This window comes from Coregonus lavaretus (genome assembly GCF_964263955.1).
Source record: "Coregonus lavaretus genome assembly, chromosome: 40".
Taxonomy (NCBI): Eukaryota; Metazoa; Chordata; class Actinopteri; order Salmoniformes; family Salmonidae; genus Coregonus; species Coregonus lavaretus.
The window spans coordinates 8,667,026-8,688,539 of record NC_140027.1 but is presented as its reverse complement, the minus strand read 5'-3'; the positions used below and the strand labels follow the sequence as shown (position 1 = coordinate 8,688,539).

Here is a 21,514-nt window from a genome sequence, read left to right as displayed (position 1 = left end):
ATCATAAGGTCCGGTGAACAGCAATAGGATAGTTCGGAGGTAGTTCGGGGGCTGCTAAAGCACTAGCGAGCAAGAGGCCATGGCTAGCGTGTGCTAGCGGGCCGGGGCTAGCAGATGGAATCTTCGTGGTCGACGTCGTAACGGGAAGCCTGTTGTAACCACATCAGACGATTTCGTCGGCAGACCAGTCGTGTAGGATCGGCGGGGCTCTGTGTCAACACTAGGTGGTCCCGTCCGGTTGACAGAGAGGTAGATAGCCAGGAGATGGGCCTAGCTCAGGATGATTAGCCAAACCACAACGTCCATTTTGTTGCAGCTAGCTGGTAGCGATGAATCCGGAGTTAAAGGTCCAGTGATTCCGGCAGAAAAACTGATACGTTCTGGGTCGATAACGCGCTGTGCAGACAGTGCAGACTGGCCGAATAATAGTCCAGGCTAGAGCTGGCTGGTAGGTGGTGCAGGCCACGGACAATGGTGAAAAACCGCTAACGGTAGCTGATAGCAAGTAGCTAGTTAGCTGGCTACTCCCGTCCGGTAGACCGAGAGGTAGATAGCCGCGATATGGGCCTGGCTCTAGGCTAGCTCGAGGCTAACTGGTGCTTGCATCGGGGGCAGTGGTGATTAGCCAAACAGCAACATCCATTCGGTTGCGGCTAGCTAGTTGCGATCCGGTGATTAATGTCCAGTGATTAAATTATTCCGGCAGAAAAATCCAATGTTCTGGGTGAAATACCGCTAACTGTGGCTAATAGCAAGTAGCTAGTTAGCTGGCTAGCTAGTTTCAACTGGAGATTCTAGATAAAAGGTAAGTCAATAATAGAATCCATTCCACATTGAGTGAGGTGGGTTGCAGGAAAGTATATTTTGTAGAAGGATGAAATGTCTGATAGGGAAATATGTACGAAAAATTAAAAAAAACAGGGTATTTACAGGCTATTTACAGACACACGACAAAAACAGGACTGCACTACTACGCCATCTCGCAAACATCCTTGAGATGTTTCTACAACTTGATTGGAATCCACCTGTGGTAAATTAAATTAATTGAACATGATTTGGAAAGACACACCTGTCTATATAAGGTCCCATGGTTGACAATGCATGTCAGAGCAAAAACTAAGCCATGAGGTCGAAGGAATTGTCCGTAGAGCTCCGAGACAGGATTGTGTCAAGTCACAGATCTGGGGAAGGATACCAAAACATTTCTGCTGCATTGAAGGTCCCCAAGAACACAGTGGCCACCATCATTCTTAAATGGAAGAAGTTTGGAACAACCAAGACTCTTCCTAGAGCTGGCCACCCAGCTAAACTGAGCAATCGGGGGAGAAGGGCCTTGGTCATGGAGGTGACCAAGAACCCGATGACAGAGCTCCAGAGTTCCTCTGTGGAGATATGAGAACCTTCCAGAAGGACAACCATCTCTGCAGCACTCCACAAATCAGGCCTTTATGGTAGATTGGCCAGACGGAAGCCAATCCTCAGTAAAAGGTACATGACAGCCCGCTTGGAGTTTGCCAAAAGGCACCTAAAGGACTCTCAGACCATGAGAAACAAGATTCTCTGATCTGAGAAACTAAGACTGAACTTTTTGACCTGAATGCCAAGCGTCACGCCTGGAGGAAACCTGGCACTATCCCTACGGGGAAGTATGGTGGTGGCAGCATCATGCTTGGCACAAATACAGGTGTGCCAAGCTTGTAGCGTCATACCCAAGAAGACTTGAGGCTGTAATCGCTGCCAAAGGTGCTTCAACAAAGTACTGAGTAAAGGGTCTTAATACTTATGTAAATGTAATATTTAATTTAGTTGTTTTTAATACATTTGCGAACATTTCTAAAACCCTGTTTTTGCTTTGTCATTATGGGGTATTGTGTGTAGATTGAAGAGGGGAAAAAACAATTTAATCAATTTTAGAATAAGGCTGTAATGTAACAAAATGTGGAAAAAGTCAACGGGTCTGAATACTTTCCAAATGCACTGTAGGTTAGTGGAATATTTGTATTCTGTTCCTTCTTTTCACTCTGTCATTTAAGTTAATATTGAGGAGTAACTACAATGTTGTTGACCCATCCTCAGTTGTCTCCTATCACAGCCATTAAGCTCTAATTGTTTTAAAGTCATCATTGGCCTCATGGTGAAATCCCTGAGCGGTTTCCTTCCTCTCCGGCAACTGAGTTAGAAAGGACACCTGTATCTTTGTAGTGACTGGGTGTATTGATACACCATCCAGTGTGTAATTAAAACTTCACCATGCTCAAAGGGATATTTTTTACCCATCTACCAATAGGTGCCCTTCTTTGCGAGGCATTGGAAAACCTCTCTGGTCTTTGTGGTTGAATCTGTGTTTGAAATTCACTGCTCGACTGAGGGACCTTACAGATAATAGTATGTGTGGGGTACAGAGATGAGGTAGTCATTCGAAAATCATGTTTAACAATATTATTGCACACAGAGTGAGTCCATGCAACTTATGTGACATTTTTACTCCTGAAATTATTTGGGCTTGCTCTAACAAAGGGGTTGAATACTTATTGGCTAAAGACATTTCAGCTTTTCATTTGTAAAATGTGTAAAAACATTATTCCACTTTGACATTATGGGGTATTGTGTGTAGGCCAGTGACACAAAATCTCAATGTAATCCATTTTAAATTCAGGCTGTAACACAACACATTTTTGAAAAATTCAAGGGGTGTGAATACTTTCTGAAGGCACTGTAAGTGCCTTTGAACCGGGTATGGACGTAGGTGCCATGCGCACCGGTTTGAGCATCCCTGTGGAACGCTTTCGAAACCTTGTAGTCAATGCCCCGACGAATTGAGGCTGTTATGAGGGCAAAAGAGGGTGCAACTCAATATTAGGAAGGTGTTCCTAATGGTTTGTAAATTCAGTGTATAATTACGTGCATTCAGATCAGATCTTTATTTGTAGGACTGTCTATGGCAGAAGGCTATGGATAATTTTAATCCGTATGGTGATTATCCTCAGTGAGGAACTGTGTAGGAGGGATGCAGCCATCATTATTAGTGATTTTACAGTTTTCGCCAGCTATACACGTCACAGCATCCTCTCTCTGGTGCGGTTGGAAATACACCATCGCTGCATCATTCCGCTTTCTCTTTAATAATTATAGGGGGCCCCCGAGACCATAATAGGCTACATTTCAATCATGGTCGACGATGTTCCACCGATTATAAATATTGCTATCGCGCTAAAAATTCAACCGAATGATGGACCGGTGTTTTTCAAGGTGGATGGGACCAGATTCGGCCAGAGCAGGACAGTAAAATTGCTTACAGGATCGAAGTATAAGGTTGAGGTGGTTATGAAGCCGGGCAATGCTGATGCCACGTAAGTAGAAAACACTCTAAATCAAGAAAACCACTGGAAATTTGCATTAGTAGTATTGAATTCGTTTACAATACACTCAAATTAAATTCACCAGTCAGTCTTATTATAGCCCAGGCGTCTGTGGATGCAGCCTGATGCAGGCGCTATATCCTGCCTTCCCAGAGTGTTTGATCAAATGTTTTTTTTCTGACGTATAGGCCTATGTATCTGCATGGTACTGTATCTCCAAATGGGTTGACTGCAAATGTATATCTGTATACCCCTTATATCTTACAGGCTATTTTACAATGCATAAGCTACAGCCTGGATGCAATAGCATAGGCTACAGTAGCCATCTGGGGGCCTACCCGATATTCTGCGTTAATAAATAATGTGTTGACGTGGTGTGTGAATGCATTTTTAATCAAATCAAGGACGGTGATGACAGAAAGCTGCCGATGGAAAATCAAACAAACAAGCTAGAATAAAGTTAAAATTGGTCTGCCATTAGCATATAATCAGGTAGGCTACAGGCCCATTGGGTGAGGTTGGGAATGATGCCCACTAACTAAAGGGTCTGTTTCACGATTCCCAGCACCATGAACATCGGAGGTATCACCCTCCCTCTGGAGCAGCAGTCCAAAGATGAGGAGTCAGTCGTTTACCATGGACAGTATGACACAGAGGGAGTGCCTCACACCAAGAGTGGGGACAGGCAACCTGTCCAAGTCAGCATAGAGGTAATCCAGTAGAATATTTCATCCTAATTGTATAATTAAGCGGTAACTAACTGAGTTATTGATAATTAAGTGGTGTCTTCTGGCAATATAAATGTAAATTTTCTCATATTTAGACCTAACTCAAAAGAGTGATATCATCACCAATAACTCATCAAAACTCTTATCAGGCATTTTTAAATGCATTTGTTGTAAGAAATGTGCTATTCTACAGCATAATCTGATTGAGTCCCTTCAATGAATGTCTTTCTTTTCTCTGTGTGTTTTTGTGTCAGTTTGGAAAGGCGGGCCAATTCGAGACAATATGGCAGGTAAAGTACTACAACTACTACAAGCGAGACCAATGCCAGTTTGGAAACAAATTCACCAATATCGAGTACGAATGCAAGCCCAATGAGACGCGCAGCCTGATGTGGATCAACAAAGAGGTGTTCAATTGAGGAGCACCAATCAACTCATCCTTCCAATACCCAGTAACGGAAGAAAAACAAGCAGAGGAGATGAGTTGCACACAATAACTCTTTTACCATCAACTTAAGGGGAAAAAGCCTTACTGTAGGCATGCGTTTCAAGTCACTGAGCACCATCATTGTCTGTTTTAGAGAGAGGGGGGCAGTTATCTACCATGCTGATCTCGGGGGTTGTTCTTGATTGGTTTTAATCGAGACACATAGTCAGGTTATTATCAGCAATATCATTGGGAATCACAGCTATACAACATCTGCTCTGTTGACTTTCAGCTCTGGCCACACGAGCTGAAGCTGTGGCCCTCCTGGACCAGGATTGAAGACAGCTGCGGGTGGAAATGTATCTAATCTGACTTATTACCTGTGATGTGAGTTGTATGAATAAATTGACATATGTGTTAGTTCTAGTGTTGTTTAATCATTTGAACAGTTCAGCTGTCTACTTCTGAACAGCACAATTGTGATTAGTCTATAAAGGGGTGAGACAGTTTTTTTGTTAACTTCTATATTATTTTATGGAGATATCCATATTCTAGAATCTATTAAGTGCTTCTATTCTTGTTATGTTGTGGGTCGCTATCATTGTTTTGTCTCAGTTTTGTCTGTAAATGTATGGCTGAATAAACCTATGCCTAAAGGTTTTGTTCTTCAGATGCAAAATGATATCAGATTGCCTAAAATGTTCCTTTTGTTATAGATGTAATTGAAAAGTGTGGATGTAAATAAACCCATACCAGTTATTAGCCTACTTGATTAACAGAATTGTGCAATAATTGGAATAAGTAGTTTGTTGTTGCTGTTGTTTAAATTGTTCTATTGAAGACACTAATTTCACAAAGTGTTTATGATCCATTTCTAATTTCCTTGTCCTCATTAGCAGTGTAAGCCCCCTAATTTACATGCCCACTTGCACATCCTATTCCAATCAGTTAGAAAAAATAGGCCTCATCTTTTAAATCTAGGACAGTATGGCTATTCATGCCTGTGAAAGAGAAAGCTGCAATAGTCAATCTCACAACCATACATCTTTATGGGCAAGCCTGTAGGTGTGGCATTCATTTTTACTGGTCGATTTTTCCACATATTTAAACATTAGTGCATAGGTCTACATTTAGAAAATGGATGAGGAAATAGGCCTACGTCGAAAAGCATTAAACTCATCCCTTACATTTTTTATTGATGGATAGGCTACAATTTTATGTAAATGTAACAATACATGGTTGGCATTCATACATTAAAAGAAAGAGACAGAGTACCCGGATGCACTGTATAGTCGCACCTCCCCCTATTCCCCTTTCAACCTCGCTCGCTCTCTACACCAACACAACCTCCTCTGCGGATCCACCGTAGCTACTGCAGTGAATCCGTCATCCGTAAAGAGAAAAGGCGAGCGCAAGTCAAGCTGGTCTATATTTATTACAACCAGAAATATATCCCTGAAACATAGTCTTAATTGACTGTGCAACGTTGTCCTTTCAAATTGTTTCCCTTGCGCAGTAGGTGAAGAAACCCAACCGACAGAATGGTAAGGAAAACTATAGCTAGCTATTCTAGTGTTGAACCAAATGTGTACAAAATCTTACACCATACTCATGCATAGCACTCAAGGCTATCCTAAATCTCGATGGCACTAGGTTCTACTCTTCCGACCAAATGAGCTTGAAAGCGTTTTGTCGCGTTACATTTTTGCACGCACAATTTCATGTTTACAGATATGACAATATGGCCAACGTTGTGTTTTGGTGATTTATCGCATTCTGGTGTGTTCTGAAAAGATAGATTAAGACTTCTCAAATGTGTGACAAGTAGCTAAACCAACCACCTAGCCAGTTAGCTAAGCTATAGGCACATGAATAATGGCGCGAGCTTGTGGGGGAAAAGTGAAACATCGTATCGTTTCTGAACCTGCAAGCAGGCAACACTAACAATATCGATAGGCTGTCACGCCTTAGTTTGCGCATAAATTAGATGTGCTTGTCAACTTGTATCGGCAATATTCCGCTTTATAACGCAGGTCCAACAAGGCTGGACTAGCACAAGTTACAACATAGCCTCAACAAATGGACACTTTTCCTGGTTGTCACTTATGAGAGCTGATCCGTATGTTAACGTGGTTCCCAATCAATACAGCTAACTAACTACTCGTGGAAATGTTTTAAAAAGAACAGGACTGTTAGTTAGTCAGTCACATTTATAAATGTTAAACTACATTTCCAGGAAGAAGCAATTTCTTCCCAAAGAGCCACCTTTTCTTTATATTACCTCTCGTTACATTATTTTTTTTATTTTTACCAGTCCTAGTACAGGGATCTGAAGAAATGGCTTTGCATCGGAGTTCCATTAAAAAAAATATTGATATCTTGTAGTTCACTGCTCTATTACCATTTCCTGTTCCTCCCAATTTCCAACAGTCATAGGCCTACATTCATTTCCCCTTGCATAGCCCATGTTTGGGGGGGTTAGTAGGCCACTTGATTATTAAGCATACATACCGGACCTGTATTCATTTCTGAAGAGCCTGCATTTAGCTCAGACCAAGTGTGCATAGTGGTTTCAGGAAAAAGAACACAAATGCATCAACCACAAATACCCTATAAGATCTGAATAATTGCTTCAAACTAAAAAAGCTTATTTCTCTAAAATTTTGTGCACAAATGTGTTTACATCCCTTTTAATGAGCCTTTCTCCTTTGCCAAGATAATTCATCCACCTGACAGGTGTGGCATATCAAGAAGCTGATTAAACAGCATGATCATTACACAAGTGCACCTTCTGCTGGGGACAATAAAAGGCCACTAAAATGTGCAGTTTTGTCACTCAATACGATGCCACAGATGTCTCAAATTTTGAAGGGTCGTGCAATTGGCATGCTGACTGCAGGAATGTCCACCAGAGCTCTTGCCAGAGAATTGAATGTTCATTTCTCTACCATAAGACACCTCCAACGTCATTTTAGAGAACAGTACTTCCAACTGACCTCACAACCACAGACCACGTGTAACCATGCCAGCCCAGGACCTTCACATCCGGATTCTTCACCTGCGGGATCGTCTGAGACCAGGCACCCGGACAGCTGATGAAACTGTGGGTTTGCACAACCAAAGAATTTCTGCACAAACTGTCAGAAACCGTCTCGGGGAAGCTCATGTGCGTGCTCGTTGTCCTCACCAGGGTCTTGACCTGACTGCAGCTCGGCGTCGTAACCGACTTCAGTGGACAAATGCTCACCTTCAATGGGCACTGGCATGCTGGAGAAGTGTACTCTTCACGGATGAATCCCGGTTTTAACTGTACCGGGTAGATGGCAGACCACGTGTATGGCGTTGTGTGGGTGAACGGTTTGCTGATGTAAACGTTGTGAACAGAGTGCCCCGTGTTGGCGGTGGGGTTATGATATGGGCAGGCATAAGCTACGGACAACAAACACAATTGCATTTTATCGATTGCAATTTGGATGCACAGAGATACCGTGACGAGATCCTGAGGCCCATTGTCGTGCCATTCATCCGCCGCCATCACCTCATGTTTCAGCGTGATAATGCACAGCCCCATGTCGCAAGGATCTGTACACAATTCCTGGAAGCTGAAAATGTCCTGCATACTCACCAGACATGTCACCTACTGAGCATGTTTGGGATGCTCTGGATCGACATGTACGACAGCGTGTTCCAGTTCTTGCCAATATCCAGCAACTTCGCACAGCCATTGAAGAGGAGTGGGACAACATTCCACAGGCCACAATCAACAGCCTGGTCAACTATATGGGAAGTAGGTGTCACGCTCCATGAGGCAAATGGTGGTCACACCAGATACTGACTGGTTTTCTGATCCACGTCCCTACCTTTTTTTTAAGGTATCTGTGACCAACATATACATATCTGTATTCCCAGATATGTGAAATCCATAGATTAGGAACTAATGCATTTATTTAAATTGACTGATTTCGTTATATTTCGATGTAACTCAGTAAAATCTTTGAAATTGTTGCGTTTTATATTTTTGTTCAGTGTACTATATACTCCTATAGGCTGTCACTGCAGGCAGCCAGGACTCGGGATGATGCTGATTTGGTTTTAATGGATTCTTTCGGTAGATGGATTGTACACTCAAGCTGTCTCTTTGAAACTACATTCCAATTGTAAGCAGGCCCTCAGTGAGAACTGCTGAAGTCAAGTGTATTAGGCTAATATATCACATTTTCATACAATGTGTTAAGTTTGCAGCGCTTGACAGATAATGCTGTCATGTTGCTCACAAGCACAATGTGTAGCTACCAACCTTGGCACATACTGTAACAGTTTTTCAATACAATGCGTGTCAGGAGACTGGTTTGCCTCTTCTTAACCCTTAATACAGACGTTTTCGATAAAACAAAGGGTATGGAAGAGAATTTTTTGGAAGAAAATACTCCTCACTTTCCGAACACAGTTGTAGTAATGTGAGAACTAACTGGTAACAATGTTGAATAGGCCTAGGCATATTTTTTTTAATGAGTCATTAGTGACAAATTAGTTGCCTGAAGGAAAGGATGTTGACAGTAACAAGTACATTCTTATTTTTATATGTTTGAGTTGGCAATTGTGGTACAAATTACGCAGCTGAGTTAGGCCTAAATCCAACCCATCTGCCCTCCCACCATTTTGCAACGTTATAACTACAAAACTAGCTTGACTTCTAGAACTCCCACTGTTTGGTTACCACACAGACGTGACCTTACACCAAGTAAATGGTGTAATCCTAAACCCCTCAATCCACTTTAATTTAATGCTCTATCTGTGTGACATGAAGTCAGAGGCACAGTACTGTTGCAGCATCAACACTATTGTGCCAATGATTTGAAAACACTTTGACCATGGACATCTATGGGCTTCTTGGAGTTGAGGTTAGCCTATATCAAATTAAGAAAGTGTGAAAGTACATTTGATATTCGCCAAACCAAAAGTAACATAGACCAATCATAGTGACAAAGGTCTCCATGTGCTGGATGTTCAAGCCTAATCCTAAAGTCCTAGGGCCATGTCCTTGTCCCTGTCCTTGAAACAAATCGAATGATGCTTTTCTTGACTTTTCCTTTGCTCTTTTATGACTTAAAATGATGGGATATGGAGCCATATTTTTTTTGTTATTGTATCTAAAGCTTAGCTAGATGGAAATACTCTAGAAAGATTTATGGCCATGTCTTTCTGGTTGTCAATTATCAGTATTGGGTTATAATAGGCTTTGTGGTCGGCAGCAAGTCGAAACAGGTCTCCTACTTTCGCTGTTTTGCATTCATCACAGAGAAAAGGAATTTCAGCTTGCTATCCCGATTTCAGATCTGCCACAGAGTCATCATAAGTACGTTCTGGTTGATGTGTGGATTTACACAGTGTAGCCTCGCTAGCCATTCTAACGTTTGGCAGACATTTCTATCCAAAGCAACAGTGCTTAGATTTTTTTGTATGTATGTGACCCGAGCAGGAACTGAACCCACGACCCTGGTGTTGCTAATGCCTCTTACCAACTGAGCCACAGAAGTGCTCTATGATATTCAGGAGATGATGCGCTCAAATGTTTTCACTGGGATTTAAATTGATAGTTATTTAGAGGCATTTAGGATAGTCCGTGCCTCCTTTTGGCTAAATATTCAGTCAAGGCCCAAGTCTTTATTTAATGAGGAAGCCACAGCCTTTTTCAATTCCTTTATGTCCCACAGAGATCCGGTAAGGCAAAGGCAGTGGATTGCCCTCATTTCCAGCTCTGGCAGAATCCAGTTCATTCTGTTGTTCTCATGCATAATGGAGAATGCCACTTCTTAGGGATAAACAGAATGCCTTGAGTGAGATGGACTGAGCATGGGTTTGAAATCTACCTGCTGTTTTAGAGGCAGGTGGCAGGATATTGTACCACTCTGTAGGGTTCATTTTGTTTCCCTATTAACGTACCAAGCTCACATCAACGTATTAGCACGTCGTCACTTTCATGTGTCAATGTTGAGATGGTAGTATACCCCGGATGTAAGGATCGGGATGGTGTTTGTTTTATGTGGTGCACACAATCAGGTCTTTAAATTAGATTGTCACCACTCAACACCCCCCCCCCCCCACCCCACCCCACAACTACCTTGATCGTCACTAAATCTGATTAGGAAGCTAAGACACTGGAGGACGCTATTTTGGTCTGTCCAGGGAGACTTGTTGCAATGTAATAATCAATGGTAAATGGCAATATTTCAGACCCTTGGTGCCAATGCCATCTTATTATAGCAACATCATTCCTATATTTGAAGAAAATACAGATTTGAATGGTGAATGTTATATGCTATGGTTTCCTGTCTTTATTTCTGAATAGACATTAAATCGGATCGTCATTCTCACAATTTTTCCTCTTTCGTTCTAGGGAAACGAAGCAAGTTATCCCTTGGAGATGTGCACACACTGTAAGTATTTGAGATTATGGCTGGCAACTTCTCCAACACTGCTGTCTGTGATTCAAACAATATCAAACAATATGCCCTGTATGTAATATCCAGATATGACTGGAGTTTAATCTTAATTTCTGCATGTGAGAGAAAAAAACGTGTTTGTTCATTTGATTGACCGAGAACTATTTTGATGTCAAAAGTTTAGGCTTTGGGATTGCATTGTCTCTGGTTTAAAGAGTCAACTCAAAGGCCAGAATCTACCATGGGTGTTGCAGTTCACAAAAGTCTGGGACACTTAAGCGGTAAACAACTGGTCCGGCCGGGGGAATCAATATGACAGCCAACGTTGAGCAGACCAATATATACACCGCCGCACGCTATACTGCATTCTTCAGGCCTCCGTCCTTCACAGTGTGACCCAGTCTCAGACGCTGCTGGGTGGCGTGAGCACTTTGCTGCCACGGCTAAAAATGCCTCCCCCCTCATAAAGGTCAGTTTCAGGGCTTGTGGGAGAGCCTTGTTTATTTTTAGTCTGAGTAATATTCAATTTTTAATTGGTTTGTCGCCCTGCTGTGCCATCCCCCCACCCTCATCAATCCCCCCACCCCTCAAGAGAAAAGGGGGCTAATTAGAGTTTCAGGACTGAACTTTCTGGCACTACTTTTTCGGGAACTCCCTCCTGTGGAGGATTGTGGCGTGCAGAGCCGGAGCTCGGACGTCAATGTTGGCCGGTGTCGAGTGTGTTCTGGTGGGGTGGGAAAACAGCGCAGGGCGCCCACCTCTGCACCTCCCTAACGAGCTGTTACGACGGCACTTGTTACTTTACTTGCCTTGAAACCCTGAACAATCTCCCTGTCTCTGTTTCTCCCCACCCAGTGCCCAGTCTTGTACAGAATGTGTTTGGTTGGAAAAGCAAATGCCAAACGCTCAGTTTTCAATCATTTTGAGAGAGACCGGACTATAACGTAGGACTTTGGCAAGGGTGCAAGTAGACGGTTCAACTTTCTGGAGTTGATTTAGAGGTCCCACTTCATAAAGACTTGCCACTTTGATGCTGGCCTCAGTTTTACATTTTCTCAAACAGCTTGGGCTTATGGACCAGCTGACACAACCCCTACCATCAAAACACACCTGTGTTTCAGAGTCCTGTCTGGGTTGTGCACCTGCAGGACAATAAAAACCAAAAGACTTCAACAGGTGTCTCAAATCTCATCCAGCCGATGGACTTCCCCACATTGGGATATTTTTGGGAGTCTACCACCCCCACCCTCCTGGGAGCAGGGCGTGGGGCAGCTGTTCACCGTGTCAAGAAGTCGCACAGCCTTAAATCAGCTGTGCGCTCTGAGCTGGCAGCGTCTGAACACTGGTAGCTCACCCCGATCCCTGTCTTGGTCCACTAGTCAGGGCGTTCATTAGTAGACCCCTAGAATGCTGGTCAGTTCAGTGTTTTTACCCCAAATGGTAAAAGTTGGATATGGGGAAGGGGAAGCTGATCCTAGCAGAGGGGAAACTTCTACTCGGAGGGTTGGGTGACTCCCTGTGCACGGCTGAAGCTGGGGCTAAACAGAAAACACTCTACTGGTCCTACAAAGACTGTTTTTTGCTTCAAGAAAACAACATGGTGACTCCCTGCATAACACCTTCAATTGAGTTGCAGACTTCCGCTTTTCTGTAGTAGTACCCACTAACTGTTCAAAAACTATGACCTGCTGCTCAATTAGCCCTCTGAAGTAAATTGTATCGAAATGATTTGAGATGCATCAAGAGAGTAAAAAGACAGAATCTAGTCAGTCTTTATTCACCCCCCCCCCAAAGTCTTAGCATCTGCTGAGAGCTTTGGGCGTGTCGTAAGGAGCACCAGTCAAGCATGGTGATGCAGCTTAACGAGCTACAAACCAGCACTTCAAGAAAAACGAACTTCTCATATATTGTAGAGAGACAGAGCTGAGAGGATTTATTCGGCTGTTTGGGAGAGCTGCAGTGCTTTGATGCGCCTCAGTGATTGCTGCTTTTTCAGTAAGATCAGCAGCGTGACTGGCACACATGTAGGAGGGGTTGTGTTTCTGCGGCAGTGAAATTAAGAGAGATGGCAGCCCATTTGAGATGGCACTCATCGTAGCCCCTTCACGTAAATGGCGGCGTAGTCACCGCTGCTGCCTCATTATCTGCCTCTTGTCAGATGCGTGTTTGGTTTATAGGTGTGATGTTGGCTAGCTTGCGTAGCCGTTATATCTCACTATGGGGGGGGGACATGATTTGTTTACAGGTCTCTAGAGCAAACCAGTGTCTAGAATGACTATAAAATTACTATTTAGACTCTTATGGGGCTACATCTTGACACCTGCCTGAATGCTAGTAACACTAACATAACAAATGGTTGATAATCCATTTGTGGTGGTAACCCTGTTCCTAAAATATCATAACCGGGTCTTGATTCAAGAGGACTCGAAGACCGTCTCAGAACGCTCAAGCGCACAATTGACTGCACTGGCTTCAGCATTAGCCTACTTGCTGTTGTGTATGTGTGGTCATTGGTTGTGAGGGAGATAAGGCCCAGTGAGCCGAATTATGAAACCTATGTGAATGTAACACGTCGTCTCCTCCTGCAGCTCAGTTTGTGTTGAAAGCCTCTCCAGCTGGCTGTCTGACTGCAGCCCTCAAAATACCCTCCCTCCCCTTCTGTGTGTTAGCTAGCAGGGCTTCCTTGTTGCTAGGGGTTTCCCGAGGGGAGGGCAGCACCAGCCATTTAGCTGTGTGTGTGTGTGAGGGGTGTTTCTTACTGCCTTGTGGCTATAAATACTTTTTTCCTCTATCTATTTGAGCTACACTCGTGGACAGAATAGTACACAGCACTCTCTGGCATATGCTGTTGTGCCAGTGTAATTGAATTAATGCAGTGCTGTTGGGGCCTGTGCCTCTGCAGCTGTATTTTTGTGTCCCCGCTAAAGAGGTTGTGTCAGGGGAGGAGCTATTGAGGTATTTTTTAATCTTTTCTCAGTTAGTCTAGAAACGTATATACAAGAGTCAGTCCATCATTAACGCTGAAATTATTCAGTTTATAAGTGAAATCAGTTTAAATAAAATGATCATCAATGGGCTGGCTATATCCAAATTATTTTCAATGGCATCCTTCCTTGTCTCAATGTTGGACTACTACTGAAGGGCTTTTGGGGGCTGGAAAAGAGCGCATTAGGCATCACTTTCCGGCTTATATTGATTTGTCTTCAATTCATTCTCAATTTAATGAATAAGGTTCTTAGTGTAGAGATATGAAATTACCAATGTATAAGCACCTGTTTCCTGGTAGTTTCACGTAGCCATCCAAAATGTTGTATTAACAACAACATCTAGAATGGGCTGCTTGATTCCAGCGGCTACATTTTGATTGGATGTTAGATTTCAAGAACCCTCCCCCCACACGCCTGTAGAAAGGCGCTGCGTGTTTGTTTTCTGATTTAGGTAGGACACATTTTGCAGAGTTGTATGCTAGTTTGCAACATTGCATAAAATGGAAGAAAACCTAGAGTAAAAACTGAATTCTGTTTTGCCAGAGGTGTGCTCTATACACAAAATCGAGTCGATGAAGGCATTACAACTTCTCTGCTTGAACACTCTACAAAAAAAGGGCGAAGTTATAAGTGGGAACCTTTTTGGAGCTCCGCCCAAGCAAGGAATTTGATTGGTTTGACGTGTTGTGAGACGTCACTGTGTTTCCAACAATTTTTTGCTACTTTCTACCATTTGATTTCACCAAGCTTTCCGTATAGGCAAGCCTAGTTCTCGATGAGGCTATTTGCCAGGTAACAAGTGTGGTGTAAATTTGACAGGTTCTAGCGTTGTAAAAGAAAAATGCTTTTGTATCCATCTAGCTGGAAGCAAGCATGAATATTAACCATGAACCAAGCAAAATTTGACATTACTTATCGTTTAAAATAATGTTCTACTTCTCTTTAGCTGGAGTTGAATTGAAGCATTTAGTTTATATCTGTATTATTTTAGAATTAGTGCTGACCTTGTATTGGCTTTGTTATCAGCGTTTGGAACTGCAGCGCCCCCTGGCAGTGAGGGATCTGGGGAATTTCCGTTATCTTTATTGAGCGATGCCCTGCCCACGTCGAAAGGTGCTGCCAACATTGTCGATAACACCCTACAACAGGAAGTCGGGGTGACTGGGAAATCTATCTAATGGCCGCAAACTAAGCTGTCCCATGTCGTAAAAGTCAGTTCATTCATATAGGCCGGCCACTTAGCCATGCTAAGCCCAAGGGAATGCTCACATATAGATGTAAAAGGGCATCAGTTTTCAGTGTAACGCTGTATTGGCACTGCACACATAGCCACCAAAGGGTTATTGGAGTTCTTGTGACACCCCACTCACTTGTGTTGTGGTACATCTAGTGGTGGGTCTCGGTTATGGCAGCAGTTGGTTCCTACTTGTTAAGCCTGTCATCATGGTACAACACTGCTGACTAAGACACAACTGCCATGTCGAGGTGCCCAGAGGAGCGGCTCAGCAAACCCAAACCATATCGGGTCAGAGAGAAACTCAGGATTGCCTGTAACTGTCAAATAAAGCTGATGCAAAAGACCTTGAGTCTGTAGATATGAATTGTGCCTCTAAGACTGATAAAAAATAGCTTGTTATTTACAGTGAGACTCTGTAAGTGATTAATACTAGTGCAAGGTTGATCATATTAACAAACTGCTGGAATATTATTTATCATATATGTAGAATTATATGTATTGTATGAGCCCCCTTTGATAGTCCTTGGTTGGAGGCCTTAAAAATGATATGGTGTTTAAACGCTAAACAGAGAACTGGATCAAGCATTGTGCTGCACAGAGCAGCAGCAGGGGAAAGGTTCATTCTTTGAAGTCCCGCCCCCTCACAGCTCACACTTAGTCTCACTTAAGTCCACCTCATGCTGTTGTGTCCACGTTACGATTAATGGATATCAGTCCAGTGATTAGTGTGTAAAGGAGGCGTCACGTGACCCAGTGAAAGCGCTTAGAGTGGGGGAACCGAAAGGTACGCTGCTACTGGAGCTGAAGGTTGGCCACCAGTATCAAACGACACTAGGTAGCTTGGGACAGCTATGATATGGCCAGCGCTCACAAGAAATCGGGTAAGAATCCATCGGGGACGGGTAAATCGATTCTAAAGGCAGCGAAGGACCATAACACCAGATGTAAGTGACCGGGCCGACCTGAACCGTTGTTTTCTTTTTCCCATGTGGCGAAAGTGTGCTTCCGAAACCCAGTGTGGTGGTGGTAGTAGCTACCCTAGCAAATGGAGTCTGCTGTGGAAGTTTTGTTCCCCTATATGTGAATAGGTCAGTTTTAACACCACCCTTCTCTCGCTCTCTCTCTCTGTCGCTCTCTCTTTCTGTCTCTCTCTGTCGCTCTCTCTTTCTCTGTCGCTCTCTCTGTCTCTCTCTCCTTTTCTATTTCAGTTGATGCTGATGAGATTAAGAGGCTAGGAAAGCGATTTAAGAAACTCGACCTAGATAACTCTGGCTCCTTGAGTGTGGAAGAGTTTATGTCCTTACCAGAACTCCAACAGAATCCCCTTGTACAGCGAGTTATCGATATATTTGACACAGATGGCAATGGGGAAGTCGACTTCAAAGGTAAGACTGATATGGGGTTATTCACCTTTTTAAAATTATAACTTCAAAAGAGCCTTTGTTGTCTGGTCTCTTTTGTGTAGGCTCTCCTTGTGGATAAAGACAGGTGCTGTTTCACCTTGAAATTAAATCACCAACCAAATTCTTAAATGTATAAGGTTTTTTCCAGGAAGTGTTAGCCTGCAATATGATATTATGCTGACCTACTTAAATCAGAAAATGCCTTAACAGTTGTGAAAGAGTTTGTTGTGCCGTTGGGCATTTTCCTCGAAAGCACCCGCTGGCTCTTATACAACTGAGTGAATGGAATAATGATCCGATGTGTATTCATGTCCTTGTTACTGTCCTTAATTGTTGGTTGACTCAAAATGGCTTCACGTTCTTTTACAGAATTCATCGAGGGTGTCTCCCAGTTCAGTGTCAAAGGTGATAAAGAGATGAAATTGCGCTGTAAGTATAATGCCAACTAATCTCAACTGCTTTCACTGTAAAGTTTCCTCTGATTACCCACCTTTGTTGATACACCAATGCTGAGCTAATAAAGCAAATGTTTGATTTGATTTCCTGTTAAAATTATCCACCTTCTCGGATGTTCAGAAGTTCTTCCTTCAAAATCCTCAAAATATGCATATTGGCAGATCATTCCAATGAAGCTGCAATGAAAACCTCTTCAAATAGAGGTCTGACACAATCTTTTGTCTTTCCTTATCCTATAGTTGCGTTCAGGATCTATGACATGGACAAGGATGGTTACATATCCAATGGAGAACTCTTCCAGGTCCTCAAGATGATGGTGGGAAACAACTTAAAGGACACCCAGCTTCAGCAGATTGTCGACAAAACCATCATCAATGCAGACAAAGACGGCGATGGGAGAATATCCTTTGAGGAGTTTTGTGCGGTGAGTCGAAGAAACAATGTTTTACTCTGTTGTAGGGTTGCACATTTCCTGAAACTTTCCATAAAATGTTTTTAAGTTTTTGAGAAATCCTATTTGGAGGATTTCCGGAACCAGTAGGGAATAATCAGGGAAGAAATCCTCCAAGGATTTATTCTAAAAACTCAGAACTTTCTGAAATGTTGCAATCATATTCCCATGATCGCGGTGCATCACTTCTGTTAAAATCCAAAGGTGTCTGTTGCATCCGTGACAGTTTCTTGCCCCTCCTCTGTCTTCCATTAGGTGGTGGGAGGATTAGACATACACAAAAAGATGGTTGTGGACGTGTGACTGACCTCACGGGCCCCCTCAAAACCCCTTTTCGCTTTCTTCTCCATTTCTGAGGATCTGCTCAAGGCGTCATCCAGCAACGCTCTCTGTGTATTTTTCAATGGAAGTATTTTTCTCTGTGAAGCCACCTTTTTCCAACCTGAGCCTTCTGAAGCCAACCATTTTTAAGTGTTATTGAACATGAATTCTCTCAATAACCCGGTGTAGCACTTTAAAAGCCTGAAGGACAGCTTTTTATCGTTGAGCGAGTATTTCAGTTTGGTGGAGGAAGGTTAGTGTGTTTCTTTTTCTTTCTTTTTGAGGCAGTTGGGATTTTTTTATATTTATTTTGGTCTTGGCTTTTTTGGGAGGGATGTGTATAGCTAGCTGTGATGTAACTTGACTTCAACACAACACAAAAATAGAGCATGAAGTGCCAATCAGAACATATAATAAACCGGTTGAATATAATGGTATATATCTTCTATCAAAATTCGGTATAATTGCTTATTTCAACGTGCATACTGCACGATTCAAACAATCCGATTACATTTTCAGGGCTAATGCTTTTCCTTCTTCTACTTTCACTCAATATTTTGAACAGCTAAGTTTAAGATCATGTAAGACAGCTTTTTTAATAAGGGGGATTGTACACTATATATGTTTATATTGTCAGGGACATCTATCATCTTGCTTTTGAAGATGGAGTGGAGTAGAGAAAATAATATTTACATTTCTGCACATACAAGCTTACGGTTTACTTCGTATTTTTTGAGTCACTGGTTGGTTATGCAAATACTTTTCACCTTAGTCTCTTATTCCAACAAAAAGCACGTCTTTATTCTGGAAGTTATGACATCACAGGCCATTAGAATATTCTCGTTAATGTGTTTTGTATTTATTGCTTTAACGTCAGCCATGTTAAGTTACAGATATGGATTGGTTACAGACTATCATATAGAAGTAGAGATGAGTGCTTTTGGTTTAAATGTTTGTGATACGGTAAATCTAGCTTTTTTGGGGTTGTATTTACCAACTTAACTGCAGGCAGAGCTGAGGTAACTTACAGTAAGTAGGCTATAGTTGGGACATTGAGAGATGTTAAGTTGGTTAGGCTTATGAGAGGCGTTGATTTCAACGTACACATTTTGTCTTCTTGACAACGTAATTTGGTTATATTTCATGAACATCTTTAATTCGGTTTCTCAAACATTGTATGGACTCTTGCCGTGAGTTGGCGTAATAGTGCAAAGTCACAGGTGTGCTGTCCCTCTTCCTCCCTACCTCTGACCATTCTCTTTTTTGTTTTTTTGTTGAGAAGATGCAACCAACAAAGGCATTTTATTACAACGCTACCAATGTTTTTTACACAGAGAGAGATAGGGGACAAGACAGAACCGGTTTTCTTTTTATCTGTAAATTTTATGGAATTAAACGTATTTCAGTTTGTGGCTCTGCTTTTTTGCTCAACTGGATGCACCAACGGTGCGGGTGTTGAAGTGCGTGATCCTGTGCCGCATGCGCCCGCCCGCCTCGCGCCACTGTTTTCTTCAATGGCGTGCTGCACGACGATGGCTCTGATCTGATCCTAAAAGGCCCCGAAGTCTTGTGGTGTGCTTGCATGACATGGAGTGTTCTATTTTTTTCTTTTCTTTTTCTTTGTGCATGTAGATCAATTTTTTGAAAAGCTCTATGTTTACATATGAATCTTAATGTTAATATATTATAACATGAATGAAAATGACATATACATGGATGTTGCCAAAAAAAGAATTGGTAAATGTTGAATAAATATGGAAATGACTAAAAGTAACTCCACTACATGTAACTGTTATTCTAAACAACTATAATCTTTTGGATACGTGTGTCATTTCTATTCCCGCAAAGCTTCACTTATGCCAGGGGAAAGCATTCAACATTTTATTTTTATTTTTTTACAGATATCTGTTATTAACATGGTAGTATTAGTGCTCCCTCCTTAGTTTTTGTTGTTGTTGGTCTGTGCTAAATAGGTCCACTATTGGATGAATGGGATCTGTATAGGTGTGTGTGTTTATTATGGGGTGTATAGGGTGGAGGCAAAAACGGTTTCAGTCTTAGGTTTTACTTTTCTTCTTATCCATCTCTGCATGCTGCGTCTGCTGTGGGAACCATCTGCTGTGGGAACCATTGAAACTTCATACATGAAAAAGAGAAATAAACGATTTGAAAGTTGTTACGGAGGCTGGGAATTGTGTGACAATACATGTACTGTGTGCATTATGTATCCATGCGTTCTGATCGTTGCAAGATGGTGCTTAAATTCAAATGAATGCAGTTGTGATAGCACACCGCAGAATAAGTGTGAATGCGCTTTGATAGAATGCCAGCCGATTTGTTAAAGACCAGCAGCAAAGGGATATTTGTTCTATGAAAGTGGGGGAAATGGGTTTGTATTGATGATTAGTATCCCCACATGTACAACAATGTTTTCATAATAGGACAAGACAATTCTATTGTACTGAAAAATGCACTCAACCAAGCAGGAGCAGAATGCACTCATGGGTATGTTATTGTTATACTATAAACTGACCGCTAGATGGCAACATAAGAACTAAAAAAGTTGCTATTTAGTGTCTGGGTGAATCTCAAAAGTATTTTCCTTGTGTCCTCTCCTTGTCTCCTCAAAACGGTTCCTTCCCTCTGGCCTTGTTTTTAGGAGGCGAAAGGACGTGTGTCTTCAGAGTAGTGTTTGTTATTAGTTACCTAACGGCTATCACGAGCTTGCCCTGCACTTAATATCTTGATTACTTTTACTGATGAGAGATTAAAGCAGTGTCATCTTGAGTGCTGCATCTTCCGTTCACATTGCCTTATGTTGCATGCAAGTACTGCACCCTACTGTGGTTTTTTTTTTTTACGGAAAAGAAGAGGCAGGAAATGTCTCGGAAGCTGGGTTTGATTTCAAGCTCAAGGCCACTGGAAAACCATCAATTGTAATCAGATACCCTTATTTTACAGTAAGACACACAAAAAAATTACCCATGGATGCGTGCGCTCACACATACATCATACTTCACCAGTGAACTAGATTCACCTACCCTCAGATAATGTGTCACTGTTTCCTGAACGGTCCTAATTGAGCTCATGCAGAATGTGGCCAGTTGTGCCTGTCACTGCCAATTAAAAGTCCCATTTGTATTCCTCAGCCGAGCCACACATGGACCTCCGAAAGACTGCCATTCTCATGGAACCTGCTCATCTGTTTGTGATTTGGACTTTCAGCGAGTCTCCAGATTTATTTTTACACAGCCCAACATGAAAGACCCCAAGAGCCAACTTCAAAAATGCCATTTTGGCCCCTCAAAATAATCTTACATAATAGCTGAACCCTACACAAATACAATTACGACCACTGTGTAATTTCAGACACGTTTTAGAAGGGGAGAATTTCCCTTGATTTCAACAAGTGTTTGGACAAGTGTGAGGTCGATTCCATTGCATGGTTCTTTAGATGGAGGATACAAAGGAAATGTACCTGAGAGTATGAATAATGCATAGAAAACTGCATTTATGGTATCACACAGTTTGTTGAACTTTTAACATTTTGCATCTGAAAGCTTTCATTGAACATTAGACAAAGACCATAGTTGTTCTTAGTAAATCCCAGCAGTACTGATGGCCATGGATAGATAACCTATGGAAGAAGCGCCAACTGTTGCACCTTTATTCTCATGAAATGAAACCGTACTCGATTTGAAC

At 42.2% G+C, this 21,514-nt stretch overlaps 1 protein-coding gene and 1 pseudogene across 2 annotated transcripts; both read left to right on the top strand.

Annotated features, from left to right (window-relative positions):
* The first annotated feature begins 2,970 nt into the window (after nucleotides 1-2,970).
* Nucleotides 2,971-5,114, top strand: LOC311113560 (CB1 cannabinoid receptor-interacting protein 1-like; annotated as a pseudogene). The gene is made up of 3 exons (XR_014615943.1): nucleotides 2,971-3,350; nucleotides 3,925-4,069; nucleotides 4,342-5,114. The product of XR_014615943.1 is annotated as a CB1 cannabinoid receptor-interacting protein 1-like (transcript).
* A 774-nt stretch (nucleotides 5,115-5,888) lies between these two features.
* LOC311113305 (calcineurin subunit B type 1) lies at nucleotides 5,889-19,987 on the top strand. The gene is made up of 6 exons (XM_084156522.1): nucleotides 5,889-6,058; nucleotides 10,912-10,951; nucleotides 16,390-16,566; nucleotides 16,954-17,013; nucleotides 17,280-17,464; nucleotides 17,747-19,987. Exons 1-6 carry the CDS (start codon nucleotides 6,056-6,058, stop codon nucleotides 17,792-17,794), a joined length of 513 nt encoding a protein of 170 aa, XP_084012648.1. The 5' UTR covers nucleotides 5,889-6,055; the 3' UTR covers nucleotides 17,795-19,987.
* Nucleotides 19,988-21,514: the final 1,527 nt, after the last annotated feature.

Coding starts and splice junctions, on each gene's coding strand:
- LOC311113305 (XM_084156522.1), top strand. Junction 10,952..16,389: donor CTTGGAGATGTGCACACACT/GTAAGTATTTGA, acceptor TTTCTATTTCAG/TTGATGCTGATGAGATTAAG. Junction 17,465..17,746: donor CCTTTGAGGAGTTTTGTGCG/GTGAGTCGAAGA, acceptor GTCTTCCATTAG/GTGGTGGGAGGATTAGACAT.